General features: G+C 47.7%; 1 protein-coding gene across 1 annotated transcript; it reads left to right on the top strand.

Annotated features, from left to right (window-relative positions):
• The first annotated feature begins 384 nt into the window (after positions 1 to 384).
• Positions 385 to 24,682, top strand: LOC101022651. The gene is made up of 10 exons (XM_021937736.2): positions 385 to 532; positions 2,412 to 2,517; positions 5,079 to 5,385; positions 8,753 to 8,882; positions 12,835 to 12,955; positions 17,685 to 17,899; positions 18,574 to 18,834; positions 19,095 to 19,370; positions 20,032 to 20,160; positions 24,233 to 24,682. The coding sequence occupies exons 1-10, from the start codon at positions 385 to 387 to the stop codon at positions 24,253 to 24,255; spliced, it is 1,716 nt and encodes a 571-aa protein (XP_021793428.2). The 3' UTR covers positions 24,256 to 24,682.
• The last annotated feature ends 287 nt before the right edge of the window (positions 24,683 to 24,969 follow it).

Below are 24,969 nucleotides of genomic sequence, written 5' to 3' on the forward strand. Positions count from 1 at the left end.
ATCAGCAGCAGCAGCCACGTGGGTGTTTGTTTCTGTCCCTGGATTCCAAGTTCCTGGAGGACTGGACACATCCATCACCCACATGTAAACCCAGCACCTAGCACAGTGCCTGCCACATGATACGATTTAAGACACATCAGAGGAATCCAATCATCAGACTACCCCAGGGCTGCTAGAACTCAGAAAGGATCCCCATCATTTGGGGGATTGGACAAAGGTCTTCGTTTCTGTTCTTTCCAGCACCAACCTCCATGGCTCCACTCATCCCTACTCCTTCCTCCTGTTAAGATTGGCCGGTCAGGAGAGGAGTAAGGACAGGAGCAGCTACACCCGGTCTCCTCCACCACCCATGGTGGGGTGCACCCTTGGTGAGACCTGGTGAGCATGACAGCCCCTGGGCCTAGAGGACCTGGAGCCTCCGAAGCCCCACAGAGACCAGAAGGAGCTGTTCAGCCACTTGTGGAGACTGCCAGAGAGTGCTTCAAGGACTGCGTGGAACTCTGGAGAAGCGGGGAGTTCGTGACCCTCTTTTGTGGGGCATGAGAAATTTAGGCAGGATCATGTCTATAAAAGAGGCTGTCACTTTGGCTTATCAATGCTTTCACCTCCCTACCCCTTCCAGATCAGAGTGGGTGCTTTACTTGTTCTTATGGATTATTGTGTCAGCCAAAATGAGAGGTCAGAATCACCCTAAAGATTTGAAACTTCTTTAAGATTTGACAAATGCACAACATTTTAATACCACTTCTATTTTTAGGAAGCTGTGGCTGAAGAAAGCTTGCTATAGTACCGCATTGTCCAAATTATTTATACAGAATTTTAAAAGTCTACATAATGTCATACAACCATCTGAAAAGTAAAACCTAAAAAGCAATAACTTTTTGAACCAGGAGTGGTGGCTCATGCCTGTAATCCCAGAACTTTGGGAGGCCAATGCCAGAGTATCACTTGAGGCTAGGAGCTGGAGATCAGCCGTGGCAACATGGTGAGACTCTGTCTCTACAGAAAGTTTTAAAAACTGACCAAGTGTAGTAGCACATGACTGTAGTCCCAGCTCCTCAGAAGGTTAAGGTGGGAGGATCACTTGAGCCTGGGAGTTTGCGGTTGCAGGGAGTTGAGGTGGTGCCACTGCACTCCAGACTGGGTGACAGAGTGAGAGCCTGTCTCAAAGAAAACAACAACAGAAATAAGAAAAATATTTAAACACCAATAAGCTAAATTGACATAAAGATTGTGGGACCCAAATGACCAAATCATGCAATTTCTTACTTTTTTTTTTTTTTAAACGGAGTCTCACTCTGTCACCCAGGCTGGAGTGCAGTGATACAATCTCGGCTCACTGCAATCTCTGCCTCCTGGATTCAAGCAATTCTCCTGCCTCAGCCTCCCCAGTAGCTGGGTCTACAGGTGCGTACCACCATGTCCAGCTAATTTTTTGTATTTTTAGCAGAGACGAGGTTTCACCGTGTTAACCAGGGTGGTCTCAATCTCCTGACCTGGTGATCTGCCACCTTGGCCTCCCAAAGTGCTGGGATTACAGGCATGAGCCACCGTGCCAGGCCAATTTCTTACTTTTGCTGTAGTAAGGGATATGTTGAGTATAAGTATACTCAGAAGCTTCCTTCTCATGAAATATAATTTCCTCTGGTAAATCCGCTCCTTAGTCCAGGTCCTCTGAGAAGTAGGTGCCTACATGGGATTCACATGAGGGGATTTCATTGATGGAAACCTTAGGAAAACCATTCAGCAGGATGCAGTTCTGATGCCAAGTACAGAAGAGACGGACAGGAGGTTGGGCAGGTGCATCCTACACTACAGTGAATGGTGCTGGGACAACTGGATGGTACATGCAGAAGAATGAGGCAGACCCCTTCCTTACAGCACACACAAAAACTAGTTCTAGGTGAATGGCAGATGTCCACCTAAGACATGAAACTATGAAAGTCTCAGAAGAAAATAAAGCAATAAATTTTTGTGACCCTGGATATGGCAAAGGCTTCTTGAGTACTGTATGCCAATAGCACAGATGGCAAAATAAAAGGTAGTTTAATTTCATTTCATGCAAATGTAAAACTTTTGTGCTTCAAAAAGGATTCCATTTAGAAAGAAATAGGAAAAAAAAAAAATCTTACAGACTGAGAGAAAATATTTGAAAATCATGTATCTGGTAAGGGACTGGTATCCTGAATATACAAAGAACTCTTGTGGTCGGTGGCGGGGCACCCGCTCATCGGTCTCCACCGGGCAGGACCCGGGTCCAGAGCTGGGGCGCAGCGGGCGCCCTGGGAGGTGCGTGCGGAACCCGGAGAGCGCACGGCGAGGTGGAAACTGAAACCCACAGGAGCAAACTTTCCCCGAAAGTCATCTGTGGTTGAAATCAGCCATCACCTGTAATATCCTCCTTATGACAGCACAGTTGGGTAAATATCTAGAACCAGTGCCTCCTCACTGCAGCAGCCCCGTGTTGCCCCTGCCCGGGTTCGTGTCCCCGGACCCTCCGGGCCCCCAACAGATCAGGCAAGCTCACCCGGTGACCGTCCCCAGGGCTTCCGGCCCCACTCTTTCTTACTACTTCACTTCCATATATTCACGTGTTTCAGAATCGAAACCGTGAAAAGTCATATGTGAAAGGCTGTCCCCATCCCTGCCTGCGTCCACTCTCATTTGCCACACACCCGGGACGAAACTTGATTGGATTCTTCTCACCTTTCCAGGGAGTCTTTATGTCATTTCAAATGAATATGAATACATATTCTTCATTCAGACTTGGATATTTTTGACTCTTGATGAGCTCTGTCACCCCGTCCTTCAGGAAGCCTGTGCCAGTTTCCCCTCCCTCTACAGTGGACTCTCCTCAGATGCCAAGTAGAATGAAGCAGAGGACAATGAGGAGGCTTCAGGAACTGAGGCTGGTGGCCATGGCTTTGGGTTGATCTGTGCCTGGGGCCACAGTGGGTTGTGCTGAAATTGAAACACAAGAGTGACAGCCCTTGTCCAGGCCCCAAATCTGAGGAGATGCCTCCTCAGCTCCTGCCGACCCAGGTCATCCTGGAAGGCAGAGGTTTTTCCCCCTCTTCCCCACTATAGGGCAGCCCCTGGGACAGGTCCTAGGGTAGGAAGGGAGAGGGGGTGTCCCCTGTCCTCAGGAAGCTCACACAGCTGCTGAGGGTAGCCAGGGGACACCACAGCCCACACTTCTACTGTGGGGGAAGAGGAGGTGATGCCCCACGGTTGGGGAGGGGAGGGCCTCAGGGCTGGCACTGGAGGTGGTTTTGATGGATTTCCAGACACAGACCAAGAAATAGGAAAGGAAAAGTGGTCCTAGGAGGAGGTAACACTAAGGAGAAAGGTGGAAACACAGTGATGCCCACAGTTTCGAGGGTGGTGAGAAATCCACAGTGAGGGGAGCAGAATCAGGTGCAGTGAGGAAGAGGAGTCAGGAGGGAGAAGGGAGAGGAGGATGGGACAGCACAGGCATGCCCAGGAGGAGCCCTGCATGAGGAGGTCATGTTCACACTCACTCACTCACACACACACTCACACACACTCTCCAGACACAAATCTATACACCCACACATACTCACACACACATTCACACACGGTAATCACACACACACACACTCTCACACTGACACACACTCACACTCACACACATATTTTCACACAGACACACATTCACACACATTCACACACACTAGTGACTCTCACACTCGCACACACATTCACACACACTAAAGACACACTCACACTGGGGTAACTAGATTTCAAGACAGTTCTCAGTTACCTGCCAGCTCCAGCTTTTTCTCCCTGTGCATCAAGAATTCCTCTAGCCAGCTCTTGCAGCCTCCCAGCGAAATATTCTGAAAGAACATGTTCACGTACTCACATCCCTATTCTTCTCCCAATTCTCTTTCATCTGCCTGGCTCCAGCATGAACCACTGTCCACTTTCTGTTGTTTGAGTCAAAGAGGAGGAACTTCTGTCAAGATCCGCTGCTGTGTCCATCAGTTTCTCACTCACAAGACATCCTGGCCTATAGAGTGAGGTGGTCTGACCCCATGAGAAAGAAATCAGCTCTGGTCTTGAATATCCCGAGCTGTGAGACCTCATGTCTCTACAAGGCCATCCTGTGAAAGCAGCCGGGAGGGAGGCTGTACCTTCATGTCACTTGTTGTGTCACTTGTTGGCAATGACTTAGGCTGAGAGGAGAGCGCAGAACCCAGAGAGGACTCAGTGTGGTGGAAACTGAAACCCCCAAGTGAGCGCTTTCCCCGAAAGTCATCTGTGGTTGAAATCAGCAATCACCAGTAATATCCCCCCTATGACAACACAGTTGGGTAAATATCTAGAACAAGTGCCTCATCACTGCAGCAGCCCCATGCACCCCTGCTGGATTTTGGATTGGCATGGGGTCGTTAGCCCCTTTGTTTGGTCAATTTCTCCCATGTGGAATGGCTGTATTTATCCAATGCCTGTACCCGCATTTTATCTAGGAAGTAACTAACTTGCCTTTGATTTTATAGGCTTATAGGTGGATGGGACTTGCCTTGTCTCGGATGAGACTTTGGATTGTGGACTTTTGAGTTAATGTTGAGATGAGTTAAGACTTTGGGGGACTGTTGAGAAGGCATGATTGATTTTGAAATGTGAGGACATGAGATTTGGGAGGAGCCGGGGCAGAATGATATGGTTTGGCTGTGTCCTTACCCAAATGTCATCTTGAATTGTAGCTCCCACAATTCCCACATGCTCTGGGAGGGACCCGGTGGGAGATAATTGAATCATGGGAGCGGGTCTTTCCCATGCTATTCTTGTGATAGTGAGTAAGTCTCACAAAATCTGATGGTTTTGTAAAGGGGAGTTTACAAAAGTAAACAAGCTCTCTTGAACTGAACAAGCTCTCTTCTCTTGTCTGCCACCATGTGAGACGTGCCTTTCACCTTGCACCATGATTGTGAGGCCTCCCCAGCCACGTGGAACTGAGTCTATTAAACCTCTTTCTTTTGTAAATTGCCCAGTCCCTGGTATGTCTTTATCAGCAGTGTGAAAATTGACTAACACTGATGGGTTCCCCCAAGGTTCCCTAGACCTTCCCACGATGGGAAGAGCAGACCCTTCATTACCAGCTTTAGTCTTGAGTTCCCATGGGCTGTAGCAGGCCCTGACTGTGATGTGATAAAGGAGGAAGGAAGTTGGTCCAGGCTGCAGCACCCCAGGGTGGGTGGTGAAGGGAAATACATGACCCTTATGACCCTTAGTGAGGGCAGCTGTGAGATGAGGAGAGAAGTTGCCCCGGGGAAGACTGACCCAGGATTCCCTCATTCACTTGGACAAACACTTGTTTCCTGTGTCAAGGCTGAGGATGCTCCTAGGAAGCCCCCGAGAGTGAGGCCCAGTTCAGCATCTTTCCTTCCAGTTGGCTGCCACTCCCACCTCTGCTTCTTTCTCTTGACCACCAGGAGTTTCTAACAGGAGAGCAAATCCAGAGGCCTCTAGCAGAACCTGATGGTCTCCTGCTTTGCTTCCATCTGGTGATCCTCCTTCAGGCTCTTGTTACTAACACTTTATGCTATGTGCTCTTGCCGCTCACTGATGGAATTCTGCACTTACTCTCCTAACTGCTTGAAAAAGAAATCTCAATAGAGAACATTTTGATCTATCATTATTAAGCAATGGAGAAGAAATGGAATAATGGGGATTCTCTATCATTGCTGTCAGGAGGATAAACGGAATCACTCCTTTGACACACAATTGACAATTTCTAATGGAGATGACCACATGCTCATCCTACTACACAGTACACAGGCACTGTCATGTGAGCTCCAGGCTTGCAGACAGGCTCCAAATAGCACATGGGTAGATGGCTGTTTATTGTAGTGTTGTTGTCGTACCAAAAATTAACAATAACCCAAACATCCATCAAAAGGGAAGACATAATAAAGGTAGCAGATGGTTGCTGTTTCTCACTACCTGGGGACTAGATCATCTAATCCATTGTCAGAAATAAAATGGAACAGCCAAAATACTAGATGGAAAAAAATTAATCCCTTAAACACAGGAATGAAGACTTTGGATTGAGATACAATAACAGTAATAGCCCAAATACAAATCTCTCCATCCATCTTCAAAAATTATACAGATCAACAAAAGGGAGAATGAAACACCCTAACCCACACCTTCAGCATAACAGGAAGACAGGAAATCCCGAAACTTTCAGCCCCCTAACCCACACCTTTAGCATAACAAGGAGATGGGAAATCCCGAAACCTTCAGCCCCAGCTACAAAGCCCATGCCTGTGGGAGAATCAGGCGGAGGCTGCAAGGATGGTGACATCATCAGCAGGTCCAATTGTCTAGAGAAACAATGTGGCAGGTTCTCCTACAGTGCTGTGTGTGTGGGGTCTACCGCTTACTGCTGTGTGACCAGAGGAAGCTCCCTAACCTCTCTGCAATTCAATGTATTTGTATGTAAAATGGGGTTAAAGTCATCCTTACTTGATAAGAGCACTGTCAGTTAACTGAGATAATAGCAGTAAATGTTTCTTACAGCTTCTGTGGCATAGAAAGCTTTAGTAAGTGTCTTTTGTAATTATTGTCTGATCTGCAGCCCCATCCACTAATTCCCAGCCTCCTCCTGAGTGCTCTGCATTCTGGTAGCAAAGCCACACAGAGCAGCTGAACCTGCAAGCAGAGATTTTGCATCCTGTTAAAATTAAGTCGGTTTTAATATGATCTAGGTTGTGGTAAATTAAGATATTAATTGGAATCCCCAGAAATGACTAAGAAAATAACTTTTTTAAATAAAAAAGGAAAAAGACAATAAAGGAAGTAAAATGATGCAGTAGAAAGGATCTGTTTGGGCCGGATACGGTGGCTCACGCCTGTAATCCCAGCACTTTGGGAGGCCGAGGTGGGTGGATCACGAGGCCAGGTGATCGAGACCATCCTGGCTAACACGGTGAAACTCCGTCTCTACTAAAAAACAAAAAATTAGCCGGGCGTGCTGGCGGGCGCCTGTAGTCCCAGCTACTCAAGAGGCTGAGGCAGGAGAGTGGTGTAAACCCGGGAGGCGGAGCTTGCGGTGAGCCGAGATCACACCACTGCACTCCAGCCTGGGTGACAGAGTGAGACTCCGTCTCAAAAAAAAAAAAAAAAAAAGAAAGTATCTGTTTAACACAAAAGAAAGCAATAGTGGTGGAAAAGATGAACAAATGAACAAAACGACATAGGGCATATAGAAAACTACAAAAAAGGTAACAGACATAAATTCTGTTTTACCTTAGCAGTAATTCCTTTACATGTCAAAGTGATAAACATTCAAAAGAAGAAGCAAAGATTCTCAGAATGAATTTTAAACACGATTTAAAGATACAGTGTAGATCCAAAGATACAAGTAGTTTAAAAGTAAATATATGGAAAAGATAAAACACATCAATAGTAAACAAAGACAACTGAAATTGCTATTAGTAACATCAGGCAAAGTCATCTTTAAGACAAACAATTTTCTAAACACTCTAAAAACCAATCAATGAATGGGAAACTCACAAGGAAAATTACAAAATACTTTGAGGTGAATGGAAACAAATACACAGCATATTACGACTTAGAAGAAGCAGATAAAGCAGTGCTTGAAGGAAAACTTACCGCTGTAAAGGCCAATATACTGAGAAAGGAAAGGATAAAGAAAGAACTATCTCAAATTAATAACCTGACATTTCACTTTAAGAAACTCAAAGAGCAAAGCAACCTAAGCCCCAGATAAGCAAACAGAAGGAAATAAAAATTGGAGTGTAAATAAATGAAATCAAGAATAGAAAAACATTGGCGAACTCAATAAAACCAAAAGTTGGTTCTTTGAAAAGATCAACCAAATTGGAAAACGTTAACCTACAATGACTAAGTAAATGGTGGAGGGATAAAACTCCAATTACTAATACCAGGAAGGAAAGAAGAAACATCACTACCAACCTTACAGAAACAAAAAGGATTGTAAGGGAATACTATGTACGACTATATGTCAATGAATTCAAGAACCTGGATGAAATGAACATCTTTCTTTTCCATTTGTTTTCCATTTATTATTGAGCTACTTTTGATTGTGTCCTCCCCTCTCTTCCAGAAAGGACAAATGTTGATAACCAAAGACAATTTCAGACTCTTATCAGCCTAGGGACAGCAGCAGAGGCACCACAAGCTTCTCTGATGCCGTAGATTGGCCTTCCCACGATCTGCCACTTCTCTAGACATTTATTGTTTTCTGTTGAAGATGCTGGAGTTCTAAGCCAGCACTTTAAGGATTACTCGTTTTCTCCTGGTGTTTCCTGTGTATATACAAGAGATGATAGATGATAGATAGATAGATAGATAGATAGATAGATACATAGATACATAGATAGATACATAGATAGATATAGATAGATAGATAGATAGACAGATAGATAGAAATTAATAAACTTCTGTTTGTTTTTCTCATGAAAATCATTTTTCCTTTCCTGCAGTACAAAGGCTTGTCAAGTGCACACTAAAGAGCAGCTGATCTGGCTCCTCCAGCCGATGAGCCATGTGCTTGGCTCTGTTTGAGAACACACTGAGAAGTCTGGCCTCTTTGGCTGCCATAGGATGCATTTCCAGAAACACCTGTTAGGCCTCTGTGGGTGACTCACGCCTTCCTACCTGAAGCCTTATTGGCTCCTGCAAGTGCTAAAGAAACCCCTGGGGACAGGCTAGGCTGCCTGTTCCTACTGGATTTTAGGCCTGGAGACTTCTGGTGGGGACAGCCCAGGCAGGAAAATCAAGAGCTGTGGACAGGGAGTGGAGGAGATCAGGAGGGGATGGCAAGACCCCCAGCCTGCCCCAGTCTCCAGTGCCCTCTAGAAGCAGAAGTAGGAAAAGGAGGTTGAGGGCAGGCACTACTGCAACCTCCTGTGCTGAGCATACAGCTAGGTCCAGCTCGGTGGCCCCGCACCTGCAGATTCAAGGCAGCCCTGCCCTGCACTAACCCTGCACCTCCCAGGCCCACTGCTCTCCCACTGTGACCCCACCCGGAAACTGGTCTATCCAAAGACCAGGGCATTGGCCAGCAGCCCAGTGCTCCGCTCCATGGCCTCTGTCTGTCAGGACGGAGCTGGAGCCCAGGCAGAGATGAAGACAGGGGAGAATGGCCCTTGTCAGCCAGGGATGCTCCATCCTGCCGGGCCCAGGGCCTCTCTCACAGCGAACCTACGTGATCTTGCTTCCTCCACTTTCTTATCTCACAGGCCCTACATATTTGCCAGAAACCACCTGCATTCCTAACTCTTTGCCAGGTCTGCTTTCTTGGGATCAAAATGGCACAATCAACACAACATCCAAGGCATTGTAAGCAACAAACAATAAGAAAATATTTGCTACCTTCTTCCTGGGCAGGGTCTTCCTGGAAAAGTAAAGCTCTCTGAGGTGCCAGGGGCCAGCAGCCAGGGGGTAGCTGTGTGGCAGAGCCCCTGTGACAATGGCCAAAGAAACTCAGGAATTCTCAGAAAACAGAGTGTGCTGGAAATCCAGGCGGGAGATCTTCTTGCGCCAAGATTTTCCTCAGAGGCTCCTTCTCCAGTAGCCTGAGCAGGGACGACCTGGTGAATGTTAGAATTTCTGCTGGGCTGAGAAAATAACAACAAAAGAAGCAGCAGTCTTAGGTGTGACTTGGAGATGGAAACTGGGTGCAACCAGAAAAGTGGGTGGAGTCTGGAGGCCAATGAGCACCCCACCCTGGCAAGTCAGAGGACAGAGCAGGGGACCAGACACAGAAGTGGGTCCCTTGTAACCCGCACAAAACCTGCAAAAGGAAAGTGCTCTGAGCCCTGATTGGAGTTTTGCCCAACTAAATTTGTATTTCATTTTGTAAGGTGGCATACATCTCCAGCTTCCTTGAGGTGAGCTCGGTTTAGGAAGCTTCTTTCCTACTGAACTGTGTCAGGAATCTCACCAACGCCTGACGCTGCCCACCACATCTCTTTTGCTGCTGCTGCTGCTGGAACCTGCCTGGGAGGCCCCGGCTGTGAAGGCTGGAGACCCAAGGAAGCTGCTCTGACACCTCTCCTTGTTTTCTGAGCCAGGGGGCCCATCTGAGCCCCTTCACCCCAAGGTGTCTGTTTTCTATGCCTTGTATGAGGTTTGTGTCTTCATAGAAATGGCATTCTAGTAAGAGATAGAAATTTTAAATGGATAGACATGTAAATTATATGGTATGTGTGTTGAGCAGAAAAATTCCCTCTCCAACCCCCAGGATGGCAGATCCAGTCCCTGGAACCTCTGTGTTGGGTACATGGAAAGGGCGGTGAAAGCTGCAGATGGAGTTAAGGTGGCCGATCAGCTGCCCTGGGAGAACCAGCCAGGCAGGGGTGGAGTTCTCATGTGAACCAGGACTCAGGCTGGTGGAGCTGCCTTTGAAGATGAGGAAATGGGGCCCTGAGCCATGGATGTGGGCAGTTGGAGCAGCTGGAAAAGGCGAGGAGGAGACAGGTTCTCACCAAGAGCGTCCCGAAGGAACACAGCCCTGACAGCACAGTGACGTTAGCCCCGTGAGACTGTTCAGACTTCTGAGCTCCAGAATGGTAAGAGAATGAATGTGTGTTGTTTTAAGCCACTAAGTTTGCAGTAATTTGTTGCAGCCACAATTAAAAGCTAATAAGGTTTGTTTGATTGTTTATTTATTGGGATAGAGTCTCATTCTGTTGCCCAGGCTGCAAAGGAGTAGCATGATCTCAGCTCACTGCAACCTCCGCCTCCTGGGTTCAAGTGATTCTCCTGCCTCAGTATCCCGAGTAGGTGGGAATATAGGCGCTGGCCACCACACCAGGCTAATGTTTGTATTTTTAGTAGAGATGGGTTTTCACCATGTTGGCCAGGCTGGTCTCAAACTCTCAACCTCAGGTGATTCAGTGGCCCTGGCCTCCCAAAGTGCTGGGATTACAGGCATGAGCCACCGGACCTGGCTTACTAAGGTTATGTTTAAAGTGGTCATTTCTTTAGGGGAACAAGTTTAGGTGAAGAAGGTCCAGGATGGCCCGGGCAGGCAGAGGTCTCGCATTATGAAATAGGGTACTTTACATTTAACAGTGGTTAAGATGAAAAATCATGTTACATGAATTATACCACAATTTTTAAAAGGAAAGAAAGAAAGAAATGAATACAAAGATTCCAAATGGGAGGGGCAGGGAGAACCAGGCGTGGAAGCAGGAGTGGGAGTGAGCCGGGCAGATGCCCGAAGGACAGTCCATGCTGAGGGGAGGGCAACGCAAAGTCCCAAGGCATGGGGACATCTGCAGGGCTCTGAAGACCAGCAAGGAGGCCGAGGGTGGAGGTCGGAACTGAGCAAGCGAGGGGGCATAGAGGACAGCTGACCAGACTGTGCAGGGTTCTCTAGGCGTCTGTAGTGACTTTGGTTTTACTGAGAGAAAAAGGGCACTTTTGGAGGGTTTGGAGCAGAGGAGGGACATGAGTGGTGAGGTTCTGAAGGATCACTCTGGCTGCTCTGTAGCCATTTGGGAGGTGGGGACAGGCATGGAGAACCAAGGAGGGCAGAACTGCAATCACCCTGGCCAGGAGGACAGTGGCCTAGAACCAGGGTCGGGTACTAGATGACAGTGTGGTCAAATCATAGATATTTTATTTCTAGTCCAAAGAAGAGATAAGAAAGAGGTCCTGCAAATAGGTAATTTCTTTTTCTAATTCTTCACAGCCTTACCACACAACCTCTAAACCTTCAGTAAAGTTGGCTACATTCACAAGTAGCTGATGTCACTTTGGTGGGGGCTTTGTAAGGAAGTGGGCAGGGTGTCTTTTAAGGAAGACTCAGGAGAAGAGCTGGTCTTCCAGTTGCGGAGGGAATGGAGTTGCAAGAAAAAAACAGCAAGGTTGAGCGACACGCAGTGGGAACAGGAGCTCAGCGGGCAGGAGCTCTGGGCCTAGAGAAGGCAGGACCATAATGCAGTGTTCGCACAGAAACCAGGCAACAGAGGGCGCCAGCACCCACCAGACACGAGGTAGGGCCAGTCACAGCCAGGCCAGGACCTGCAGAGCCCTAAACCCTGAAAAAAAGTGGGCCCCCCCACCTACATATTAAAGAAAACATGTGTGTGCCATTACATGCTGGTGTCCAACAACTGCTAAGATTACATTAAATCCTTTCTAGAATTTCGTGGCTGGGACTTGAGCCTGGTCTTGGTCCGTTTACTGATGATGAATCCAGTACTGAACTGGATCCAGTTCCTGACGAGGAGCCCTGTCCTAGAATCACTCACACATGACAGTTGACAGGTGGCCCCACCAGATTTGCATGGTGGGCGGGTGTTCTGCTAGGCCGGCCTCTCCACGCCCAGGGAGACTGAACTGTTTTCTGCTCCTCAGAGAGTTTGCCCAGAGACTCTGAGGAAGAAAGCAGTCACCTCAGGCCTCTCCATCCTAGAGACGGCAGAAGGACAAACGTCTCCTGCTGGCACAAGGTAGTGGGGTGGAGGGTGGCCGGTGTTCCAAACACCAGTGCAGAGGGAACGTGTGTGTGTTTGGGAGTGAAGGAGGAAAGCAGGGGCTCGAGTGGTGAGAGAACCAGGGGCAATGAAGTAAAAGTGGCATTGGGGGAGCTGCTGGGGGTGTGGGGGCGGGGACGCTGGATAAGGCATGGAGGTCAGGGGTGGCTCTGCGGGTCCTCTGCCTCCACGCCAAGCACTCAGAGATCAGTGCCTCCCGCCAGTCTGGAGTCCCAATCGCCCCTCTCTCCGGTTTGGGGGACAGGGATTTCTTCTTGTTCTCCTGCCCTAACTCCTTCCTTCTGACTTCTCTTGTCCCATTCTCCCTCAGATCATCCCCTCCACTTATGCCGAGGCTTCCACAGCCTCGCTCTGCTGGGCCTTGGCATTCCTAGCCTGCGTGTTGAAACCATTGGCCGGAATCTCAAGGCAGCTGGGGCAGGGAGAGGATGGTTAGAAGCCCAGGGCACACTGCCACAAAAAGCCTGTGACTCATTTTCAGGAATTGAAAAATGCAGCCCAATTCATTTTAAAACTTTCGTCTCTCTTGGGACTTCAGGCTGAAAGTTCTTTATAGCAACGGGCTTCCGGGGACTACATGAAATTATTGGTTCCACTTTCCTTATCATCTGCTTCTCACTTCAATTAAAATTCCACTTCAGCCGGGCATGGTGGCTCACTCCTGTAATCCCAACACTTTGGGAGGCTAAGTAGGGAGGATTGCTTGAGCCCAGAGTTCGAGATCAGCCTGGGCAACATAATGAGACCCCGTCTCTACACCAAAAATTTAAAAATTAGCTGGGTGTGGGGGCTCACGCTTGTAGTCCCAGCTATTCTGGAGGCTGAAGTGGGAGGACTGATTGAGCTCAGGAGTTCAGGCTGTAGTGAGCCGTGCTCATGCCACTGCACTCCATCTGGGCAACAGAGCAAGACCTGGTCTCAAAAAACAAAGCAAACAAAAATCTACTTTATATGTAACCATGATTTCAGTTTGGAAGCCACTGCCTGAAGCTGACATTTTGCAGCTGGAATATGGCTATTCCTTCCCATCTTCAGGTTGGCTCAGGCCAACCTGGGATTCAGGACCACAGAGGGCAACAAAGGTAGAAGGGCCCCTTTCCACTTTCCGTATATTTTCCCCAGCCTGTCTGCAGCTCTTTCTTTGTCTTCAGTGTTGGGTCGGCATCCCAGATGTCAGGACCCAAGTACAGGCCTGGTGTGCTCCTTCCTGTGAGTCATCAGACTTGCAGAAAATACTGGCCCTGCTAAGGAGCTACTCAGTGGTCATATCACACATACGTACGCACACGCACACACACACACACACACATGCACCCACACGCATGCATGCACAAACACACACACACATACACACACACTGTTCTTGGCCCACCCCTGTTGGTGTCCCCACAGCAGCAGCATTGGTAGGGTGGTAGCAGTGAGTCCCCCTCCCTGCATTCTCAGGGCCTGGGTGTGTACAGAACAGGCTCCACTCAGGACAGATTTGAGACCCCTTCTCCAGACCAAGAGGTGGAAGTGCACCCTCAAAATTGGGGTGCTTTAACCTTAGCAGCCAGAGAACCAGGTAGGGGATGTGTAAAAAATGTGCATCCCTGGGCCCCTTTAAACCCTTGACCCACTGTCCTCTGAGCAGACAACCCCTTATCCCCCCAGCCCCAGAGACAGCCCTGCCTAGAGTCCATGGTTACTTTCTTTGAAGTCTGTTCCATCTAGTTCAGAAGGGACAGTGTTACAGACCCACTTACCAGGCATCACCAGAGCCCCATTGTCTGAGTCACAGGATGTCACCCTCTGGGTCTAACATGCACTTAAATTAACTGGCATACTGCCCGGCACACAGAGGGAATCTAGATGTGGAATGGATATGGGTGGTGTTACACGCCACATATTTGCCTGCCCTCCAAATTCATATGCAGAAATCCTAACTCTCAAGGTGATACCTTTTAGGAAGTCATAGTCATGCGAATGTAGCCCTGTGGGATAAAGAAGTGACAGGAGAGAGCTTGCTGTCACTCTCTGCTCTCCACTGTGCGAGGATACAACAGGAAGACAGACCTCTGGTGAGGAAGAGAGGGCCCTCGCCAGACACCAGACCTGCCGACACCTTGATCTTGGACTTCCCAGCCTCCAGGACAATGAGAAATAAATGCTTGGTGTTTTAGCCATGTATTCTGTTGTAGCAGCCTGAACTGGCTAAGTCAGCGGGGTCCGATGATGAAATGGGACAGCTGTACAAGTGAGGTGGAAAGGGGGGTTACAGATACTAAATTTTATGAGGAAACCTTGTGCTTGAGAAATCTGAAAAAGACACAAAATTTTGTTCTAAGACAAATTTTCAGAATTCGAAACTTAGAGCCCCAAGACTTTCCCCAACAATAGACTTGGCTTTCCTTCAGATCTTGGCCACAGTAGGACTGCTGGAGTCTATTATAAGACTCATCTGGAAGGGCCTCCGCCGTTGCTAAGGCCTTAGTAAATGGTTTGAAGGTCACCGTGTAAACAAAACTGCTGGGAAGTTGGAACTGGGTGGAGCCCACTGCAGCTCAGCAAGGCTGCTGTGGCCAGACTGCCAGATTTCTCCTCTCTGGTCAGGGTATCTCTGTAAAGAAGGCAGCAGCCCCAATCAGGGGCTTATAGCAGACTTAAATGTCCCTGCCTGATGGCTCTGAAGAGAGCAGCAGATCTCCCAGCACAGTATTCGAGCTCTGCTAAGGGTCAGACTGCCTCCTCAAGTGTGTCCCTGACTCCCATATACACTGACTGGGAGACACCTCCCAGTAGGGGCTGACAGACACCTCATACAGGAGAGCTCTGGCTGACATCTGGCAGGTGCCCCTCTGGGTCGAAGCTTCCAGAGGAAGGAACAGGCAGCAATCTTTGCTGCTCTGCTGCCTCTGCTGGTGATACCCAGGCAAACAGAGTCGCGAGTGGACCACCAGCAAACTCCAGCAGACTGGCAGCAGAGGGGCCTGACTGTTAGAAGGAAAAGAAACAAATAGAAAGGATTAGCGCATCCTCTGAAAGACTCCATCTGAAGGTCACCAACACCAAAGACCAAAGGTAGATAAATCCACAAAGATGGGGAAAAAACAGTACAAAAAGGCTGAAAATTCCAAAAACAAGAACACCTCTCCTCCTCCAAATGATCACAACTCCTCACCAGCAAGGGAACAAAACTGGACAGAGAATGAGTTTCATGAACTGACAGAAGTAGGCTTCAGAAGGTGAATAATAACAAACAACTCTGAGCTAAAGAAGCATGTTCTAACCCAATGCTAGGAAGATAAGAACCTTGAAAAAAGGTTAGTCGAATTGCTAACTAGAATAACCAGTATAGAGAGGAACATAAGTAACCTGATGGAGCTAAAAAAAAAAAAAAACAGCATGAAAATACCATTCAGGACATAGGCATGGGCAGACTTCATGTCTAAAACACCAAAAGCACTAGCAACAAAAGCCAAAATTGACAAATGGGATCTAATTAAACTAAAGAGCTTTTGCACAGCAAAGGAAACTACCATCAGAGTGAACAGACAACCTACAGAATGGGAGAAGATTTTTGCAATCTACCCATCTGACAAACGGCTAATATCCAGAATCTACAAAGAACTTAACCAAATTTACAAGAAAAAAACAAACAACCCCATCAAAAAATGGACAAAGTATATGAACAGACCCTTCTCAAAAGAAGACATTTATGCAGCCAACGGACATACGAAAAAATGCTCATCATCACTGGTCATTAGAGAAATGCAAATCAAAACCACAATGAGATACCATCTCGCTCCAGTTAGAATGGTGTTCATTAAAAAGTCAGGAAACAGCAGGTGGTGGAGAGGTTGTGGAAAAATAGAAACGCTTTTACACTGTTGGTGGGAGTGTAGATTAGTTCAACCATTGTGGAAGACAGTGTGGCAATTCCTCAAGGATCTAGAACTAGAAATACCATTTGACCCAGCGATCCTATTACTGGATATATACCCAAAGGATTATAAATCATGCTGCTATAAAGACACATGCACACATATGTTTATTGTGGCACTATTCACAATAGCAAAATTTGTCCATCAATGACAGACTGGATTAAGAAAATGTGGCACGTATACACGATGGAATACTATGCAGCCATAAAAAGGGACGAGTTCATGTCCTTTGCAGGGACATGGATGAAACTGGAAACCATCATGCTCAGCAAGCTATCACAAAATCAGAAAACCAAACACCGCATGTTCTCACTCATAGGTGGGAGTTTACCAATGAGAACACATGGACACAGGGAGGGGAACATCACACACCAGGGCCTGTCGGGGGGTGGGGGACTAGGAGAGGGATAACATTAAGAGAAATACCTAATGTAGGTGATGGGTTGATGGGTGCAGCAAACCACCAGGGCACGTATATACCTATATAACAAAACTACACATTCTGCACATGTAACCTAAAACTTAAAGTATAATTAAAAAAATTTTTTTTTTGTAGAGATGGAGTCTTACGATGTTGCCCAGGCTGGTCTTGAACTCCCGGCCTCAAGTGATCCTCCTGCCTCATCCTCCCAAAGTGCTGGAATTATAGGCATGAGCCACTGTAAGGGCTTTTCAGTTTTGTTAATTAGCATCTACAATAGTGCCTGATACATGTAGTAGACACTCCGTAAGTGTTTATTGAGTGACTCAATATGTTTTACTACAATTACACACACACACACACACACACACAACCCATCTGTCACAGTAGACCGCTTGCTGCCTGTTCGCAGCTAGTTTAATGAATATTGGGGTGTGCTTGGTAAGAGAAAATCTCAACCATTTAAGAGAAAAGAGTTTGAATGGGTTAGGGATAGTGAGAGAGGGGAGAATGGAGATGGGAGAAAATACAGGAATGGGGAGGGGGTACCAGGAAGAAAGGGAAAAGCAAAAGAGGCAGGGAGGAGAAGGGAAGAAGAAATTGGAAGAAGGGAGAAGGAGCTCACATAACCTCCAACCATCCTGCTCACACCTGAGGGGGTTTTTTTTGCAGGGGCCATGGGGACAGGAGAGGAGAGTTTATTCAAAGTTAATTTTGTTTTTAAATGTCTTCTTTTATTTTTCAATAAATAATTATATTCTGAATACTCAGAAAACACTCCCTTCACAAAATTGTTATTTAATGTGGTCTCTACAGGCCTGCTCTCAGTTGTTCCAGGGTAAAGAATTTGGGCAGTGCCCACACCCACGCTGTTGGACATTTCTTCACCATACCAGTGAGGGTGTATGTGTCCACGCCCAGCTTCCTGCCTGTTACTCTCCACAATGTGCCAAGAATGCCCCTGACTTGTAGCCCGGTGCGCCTTCTTTCGCTTCTACTGTTGCTACTAACAGCCTTGGAGATCATGGTTGGTGAGTGTCCTGAGATCTCAAGACCTGGCTGAGGACAACGAGGAGGAGGGAGAAAGGTGGGGGATAGGGGACTGGGGTCCCATGCAGGCTTTAGGCAAGCAGGTACCTGCTCTTAACGATGAGGTGAGGGAGAGGATCCCTGGGATGTTACCCCCAGTTCGTGGGAGACCCCAGCCGGAGGCCCTAGGCCAGGCACGGGCTCATATGTGGCAGTTCTATAATGCTACCCCCCACCTTCTACTCCAGGACTCTTTCCTGAACGCCCGGGACCCCGGAGGAATTCAGCGTGTGTCCCGTGATAAATACCTCTTTTTCCTTTCTATTGAATGTCCTGTGTGTTCAGCTAGATTTTAAGTCTCAGGAGGTCACACACAGGTTTGTCTGTTTTGTGCCTCAGAACTTGGTAGATGTTGCTAAAAGTATTTGTGACATGAATCCTCCTGTTAACACCATTAACACTAAGTACACCCCAAGGGTCCTTGGTACCATCAAGTATCTCACCCCAGACAGTCAGGGGGAGATGGGAGCAGGGATCCGGAAGGTTGAGAGAGTCTGGGATGGAACCGCCCCCTCTGCCAGCCTGGCCTGGTCCAGAGAGATTTGGGTCACAGAAGCGCGGGTTCTAATAGGCCTCTTCCCCTGTCCTGGACCTCACCTGCATCTTTCTCTCACAGATGCTCACTCTCTTTGCTTCAACTTCTCTATAAAATCATGGTCCAGACCTGGACAGCCCTGGTGTGAAGCACAGGTCTTCATGAATAAAAATCTTTTCCTTCAGTACGACAGTGACAGCAACATGGTCAAGCCTCTGGGCCTCCTGGGGAAGAAGGTAAATGCCACCAGCACATGGGGAGAATTGACCCAAACGCTGGGAGAAGTGGGCCGAGACCTCAGGATGCTCCTTCTTGACATCAAACCCCAGATAAAGACCAGTGGTAAGTGTGGAATGGGGTGGGGAAACGGAGGCAGGCAGCAAGAGACGGGAGGGAAGAGCACAGGTGGGGAGGGTCTTTAGGTGTATTTGTGTATTGATCATTGGCCCAACCATAGAGACACAGGGGACCCAACAGGCGGGAAAGGGCAAGTCCGGGCAGAAAGAGTACAGGCCCCTAAATATGCAGAGAAACACTTGACCTATTGGAAGACAATGGACCTCTCAAGAGTGGAGGATGATGGCTTTGTGTCTGGATTGCAGGTCCTTCCACTCTGCAGGTCGAGATGTTTTGTCAACGTGAAGCAGAACGATGCACTGGTGCGTCCTGGCAGTTCACCATCAACGGAGAGAAATCCCTCCTCTTAGACGCAATGAACATGACCTGGACAGTAATTAATCATGAAGCCCGCAAGATCAAGGAGACATGGAAGAAAGACAGAGGGCTGGAAAAGTATTTCAGGAAGCTGTCAGTGGGAGACTGTGATCACTGGCTCAGGGAATTCTCAGAGCAGTGGGAGGCGATGCCAGAACCAACAGGTAACTGAGCCAGGCGGGAGAATGTGGCAGCTCCCTTTAAAGGTCAAAAGCCTTCCCTGTGTGAGTGTCAGCGTGTGTGCAATAGAAAATTTGATTGACTTCTCCATGGGCTTCCTGTCTGGAGAGTCAGTGATGGCCATGAGGATTTCCCACCATCCTCCCTTTCCCATCCCATTTTCTACTGTTTCTTCCTCAGTGTAGAAACCCCTTCCCATTAACCAATGATCCAGTCACCAATGACCCACCGCTAAATGGTCCCAAGTCTATCTGTGTCATTGCAAACATCCAGGCCTTCTCTTCCTCTATTATAATTACCCTTCCACCAGCTCTAATGCCACTTCTTAGTCATGAAGCCTTCTCCACCTTCCCCACACAGAATTAAGCACCACGCATTGTGTCATCCTCCAAACAGTTCTAACCACAGTAATCATGTGAAATTGTGTGATAATCAGATGAATATTTGCTACCTCTCTCAGTAGAAATCTGAGCTCCATAAGGACAAGGCACAACCCCATTCATCTTCATGGCCCAGGGTCTGGTAGAGTGGCTGTCACATGAGCCAGTGATTATGTGGGGCACCATGTGTTCCTGGGGAAAGCAGGGGCTGTGGAAAGCATATTTTTAGGTGTGACAGGGCTTGTGCTTTTTTTTTCTTTTTTAGTGTCACCAGTAAATGTTTCGGATGTCCATGGGTCTTCTTCTAGCCTACTAGATACATGGATCATCCTGGGGGCGTTCATCTTGTTTGTCTTAATGGGAATTTTTCTCATCTATATCAGGTGGCAAAAAGGTGAGTGGCAGGCTGGTCTCTGGCCCTTGAAGATGTCTTAGTCTGGTAAGGACTCGAGAGAGGTGAGCCATGGGTCTCACCCAAGCCCCCGCTCCCTGATCCATCTCTCTCCACAGAAATGGTGCATTGTCTTGGTCTTGAGCCCCTACACTACATAGCAGGGCTGGCAGCACAAACGTGCAGTGAGAGGAGGGACGAAGCACGCATCTCTTCCTGAGGAGGGGCAAGGTCTAAAATCTGGAATGCCTGCCTGAGGTGTTGTCTCTTCGCCATCCGGCCCAGGGGTTCCCCCAGCATTTTGATGGAAAGTTTGTTTGCTGTCTGCGTTTAGCATGATTTATCTCAGCAAGGTTCCATCTCCTTTTCCCATTTGCCCTGAGAAGACTCACTGGTGGTGCTTGTGGCTGCAGCATTTACTTCCGGATAACACACAACGTTGTGGTATAAGAAATCCTTTCACCACCCTCTAAACATTACATTGCCGAACTATATCCTACATTTTTAGTAGAGATGGGGTTTCTCCATGTTGGTCAGGTTGGTCTTGAACTCCTGACCTCAGGCGATCCGCCCACCTTGGCCTCCCAAAGTGCTGGGATTACAGGGGTGAGCCATCACACCTGGCTGAGAGAACTATTATATGCCAGGCACATTGCCAGACATCTTCTGCTCTTTGGTCCTGTTTCTCTGCCTTTGCTCTGACATGAAGAGTTCATTTCTTTCTTCCATTGCTGTCTTTGTCCTCATAGTATCCCCTCCAAATTGACCCAGGCAGACCTCAACATTTTCAAGTATAGCAATTCGGAAAAGTTAAGTAGAACTCTTTGGTTCAAGTCACAGTTCCTGGGGGATCTCTCTGTGGAGTTCAAAGTTAAGGTTCCCTCTAACGAGAAAAATAGGCTACTCCACCTATGACTCACTGAGAATCAATGTTTCTGATGTAAAAAATGATTCTACCCTTGTCATTGCTTAAACGAATACTATGACTCAGATCTGTGTCTGCTTTGCAGGGTCCCTGACATGAAAAGTGAGTTTGCCAAGATCAGTGTCACAACAGGCTTGGCAAGATATGGCTTGAGTCAGTTAAGGGCCACTGGTCCAGAAGGGACTCATGTGGTGGGTGGTGTGATGGCAGCAGGAACCCAGGGAGTGAATATGCTCAAATGGGAAGGGGTCCCACCCACAGAGCTGCAGGCAAAGGGGTCCCACCTTAACCCCTGGTGGAAGGTGACTGAGAAGGACTTAACTGCCCCAACCAAGCAGGCTGGGACTTCAGTGCCATTGACAGTAGTGAAGGGGATTGGTGAGTAGGAAGGGAGGCAGGAGAACAGTTTTAGAAGCTGCGTCTGAACAGTAGGGATTTAAAGAAGGTGGGACCTCCATGGACACCTAGGGGTTCCTGACTCCCAGCCTCATCCTGGCAACTGAGTCTGCTGCTGAAGGGCTTCCTGTCTGGGCAGGAGCAGGTAGAGCTCAAGCACCAGCAGCGGTCAGTGCCACAGCTGAGCTGAACAAAAGTGGGAGGCAGAGCAGGCCCAGGGAAGGGTGTGTTGGAATTCAAGGGGAAAAAAGTATATCTGCCACCCTTTGGGGACAGCCTCCCCCTTGTGTTGCATGGATTTCTCTGTCACAGGGAGAAGCAGCACCCAGGGAAAAAGAGCTCTGTGTGTCCATGACACATTCCTATTTTGTTGTCTCTGGCATTTCTTGGCATTGTTTCTGCTGATGTGACAAAAGAGAGAAAAAGCTGATCAAAGCTAAATGTCAGAGCAAAGGGGTTGACAGGGAGTGTCTTTTCAGATACACAGGGACATTCACCAAGAAGGGCCATTTTTGGATCATAAAATAAATCTTAGCTGGGCACGATAGCTCATACCTGTAATCCCAGCACTTTGGGAGGCCAAGACAGGCCGATCATTTGAAGTCAGGAGTTCAAGACCAGCCTGGCCAATATGGCGAAACCCTGTCTCTACTAAAAATACAAAAATTAGCCGGGCGTGGGGGCATGGGCCTATAATCCCAGCTACTAGGGAGGCTGAGAGAGGAGAATCACTTGAACTCGGGAGGCGGAGTTTGCAGTGAGCTGATATTGCACCATTGCACTCCAGCCTAGGTGACAGAGTGAGATTCCATCTAAACAAACAAACAAACAAACAAATAAATAAATCTCAGCATATGTAAAAGGTTGAAATCATGCAAAGCATCTTGTCTGAGCGCAATGGAAATAAACTAGAAATCAATAGCAGGAAGATATCTGGAAAAATCCTCAAATGTTTGGATATCAAATAATATGCTTCCAAATACTATATATCAAATAAAAAAGTACAAGGAAAACTAGAAAGTATTTTGAAATGAATGAAAATGATAACACAAAATATCAAAATCCATCAGACACAGGCAAGAGAACGTTTAGAGGCATCCACACTGAACTTCTGATCTCTAAATCGCCGTTCATCATTACGGCCAAATTTTTTGTTCATGCATCATTACGGCCAAATTTTTTGTTCATGCTCATCTCTCTGCCTGGAATTTTCTTTCCTATCTGACCAAATTCCAGACAGCTATCCAAGTCCAGTTTAACTGTCACCTCCTCTAAGAAGTCACCAATCTTCCTGGATAGAATTAACTACCCCCACTCATAGCTCAGAAATTCTGACCACAGAAAAATTATCACATTGTTTTATGATTGGGTGTATGTCAGTAAATTGATGAACTCACTTGAGGACATTACTTTTGTAACCTGAGAATCTATTGTGGCTGCTATATAGTAAAAGCTTAGGACATGTAAGGACTTGAGTGGCAGCTGAAGTAAGGGTCATCTCCTGGGTATGGAGCTTGGACAAGAACCTGCACTCTTCTGTTCCATTTTACCTCAACCATCCGTGTCCCCAACCACATCTCCACTATCCTACCTGTACCAAGTGCTAATCCCTTGAATCACCTCAGTGACTATCTTCAGCTCAATCCCAATCACAGGTCAGGAGGGAGGGCATCAGGTATACTGTGAGCAAAGCAAAGGATGAGATGGGGCCAACTGGCCTCTGGATTAGGGGCAGGGCTTTTCCTGGTATGAGGACAGGGAGAAACCAGATTGCTAAGTCTCCCCAAGACCCCTGCCAAATCTCACCGTAGAAATAAGATGAGGTGAATTTCACTTCTCGCCTGGGCATTGACGACATGAGAGGCTTAGCTCTGGGTCAAGTTGAGCCCTCTCTGTCCCTGGCCAACAGGAGAAAGGCAAAGGCTGAACGAGTCTCGGGGACTGTCTCTGCTTTGCAAGTGGGCCCTGAGATTAACAGGGACCTTTCCAAATTAATGCATCCACAGTGGTTTGGCAAAGTCAGGCTTGATTTAAACCAGGGTCACTCTCCGGGGGTGCCTATGTGGTGGGTGGTCTGATGGACAGAAACACAGAGGGTGGGCAAGACACATGTTGGGTGGGGCAGCAGCTTGATGATCTGACCATGGGAAAGTATATCATATGCCAAAGGTTGAGGGGTCTCTAGGTTTAACTCCTAAGAGGAAATAATTAAGAAGGCTGCCTGGGCTCCAACAAAGCAGGCTGGAGGCAGGGCCACACAGACAGTGGGAGAGGGGATTGTGAGCAGAAGGGAAGGCCGAAGGTGAAGCCTAGACACTCCGTGAGGACAGCAAGAACTAGAAGATGGGATTCCTTGGACACATGGGTTTCTGGTTCACCCTGACACAGAAATCCTGGCAAATGGCTTCGTGCCAAGCCCCACCGTCAGTGCTCTGGCCCTGCCGCAGGGATACCCTTGCCCATAGCTGGAAGACTCTTGCCCCCACTGTGGGCTTTCCCACTGTGTTCCCGCTGATACTTTATCTTCCTCGGTTCTGAAGCCCTAAAATCTCTGCTGAGGTCTGGGTCTAACTAATGATGAAGTAAGGGGAAAGTGAACAATCATAAACTAGATGACAGAGAGGCAGGATGGGAACAATAGCAGCTGATCGCTCCCTGAGAGAGAGGTGGGATCTGAGTCCTGACAGATCATGGAGGGCTCAGTCCTGAGCTGATCTGACCAGGGTTCTGCATTCTTTTGTCTCCTTCCTGAAGGCGGAAGATCCACCTGGAGGTGATACCACGGCGGCAGCGCGGAATTGTTCACCTATGGTCCTCAATCGCTGACAGCCTTGGCTCCCACTGCTCTGTGTTCCCTGAGTCAAGTGGAGTTACAAACCCCCTTCCAAGACCAGATGGCACTGACAGACACGGCTTACTCCTTTGCTGAACCAATTTAATGCATGACCTTCGTAAGTTGCACCCTGTCTCGGCCTCGGTGTTCCATCGTGACTTACAGAGAGAAGTAGGCTACTCCTCACTGAATGGCTGACAAGATGAAGTGAGAGTTATAAAGTGTCTTGTGCCAGAAGTGGGTCCATAAATTGTTCCTCTCATGGGCTTGATGAAGGAAATATGAAGGAAAGGGTTTTAGTCCTTTATGATTATCTTCATAACCTCTGAAGTTATGAAGATAATCTGTGCAATAAAGATTCAAGCACTGTCAATTTTGCTGTAATGTGACATATATGTTCCAAAACATTCCCAGCACTGTACAAAACAGTACCATAAAAACCACAAAGTTTGTGGGAAAACAAGGTTAGAGGCACAACACTCAAAAAATTTTTCAGACCAGGCACGGTGGCTCACGCCTGTAATCTCAGCACTTCGGGAGGCTGAGGCGGGCGGATCACGAGACCATCCTGGCTAACATGGTGAAACCCCATCTCTACTAAAAAGTAGAAAAACTTAGCCGGGCGTGGTGGCGGGCGCCTGTAGTCCCAGCTACTCGA

The sequence above is a fragment of the Papio anubis genome, chromosome 6 (assembly GCF_008728515.1).
Source record: "Papio anubis isolate 15944 chromosome 6, Panubis1.0, whole genome shotgun sequence".
NCBI lineage: Eukaryota > Metazoa > Chordata > Mammalia > Primates > Cercopithecidae > Papio > Papio anubis.

Excerpts from the sequence above, each read along its gene's own strand:
- LOC101022651 (XM_021937736.2), top strand. The coding sequence starts at position 385 with ATGACAGCCCCTGGGCCTAGAGGACCTGGAGCCTCCGAAGCCCCACAG. Across the intron at positions 8,883-12,834 it reads AGTGCCCTCTAGAAGCAGAA|ATCATCCCCTCCACTTATGC; the intron begins GTAGGAAAAGGA and ends ATTCTCCCTCAG. Across the intron at positions 18,835-19,094 it reads ACCCCAGATAAAGACCAGTG|GTCCTTCCACTCTGCAGGTC; the intron begins GTAAGTGTGGAA and ends TCTGGATTGCAG.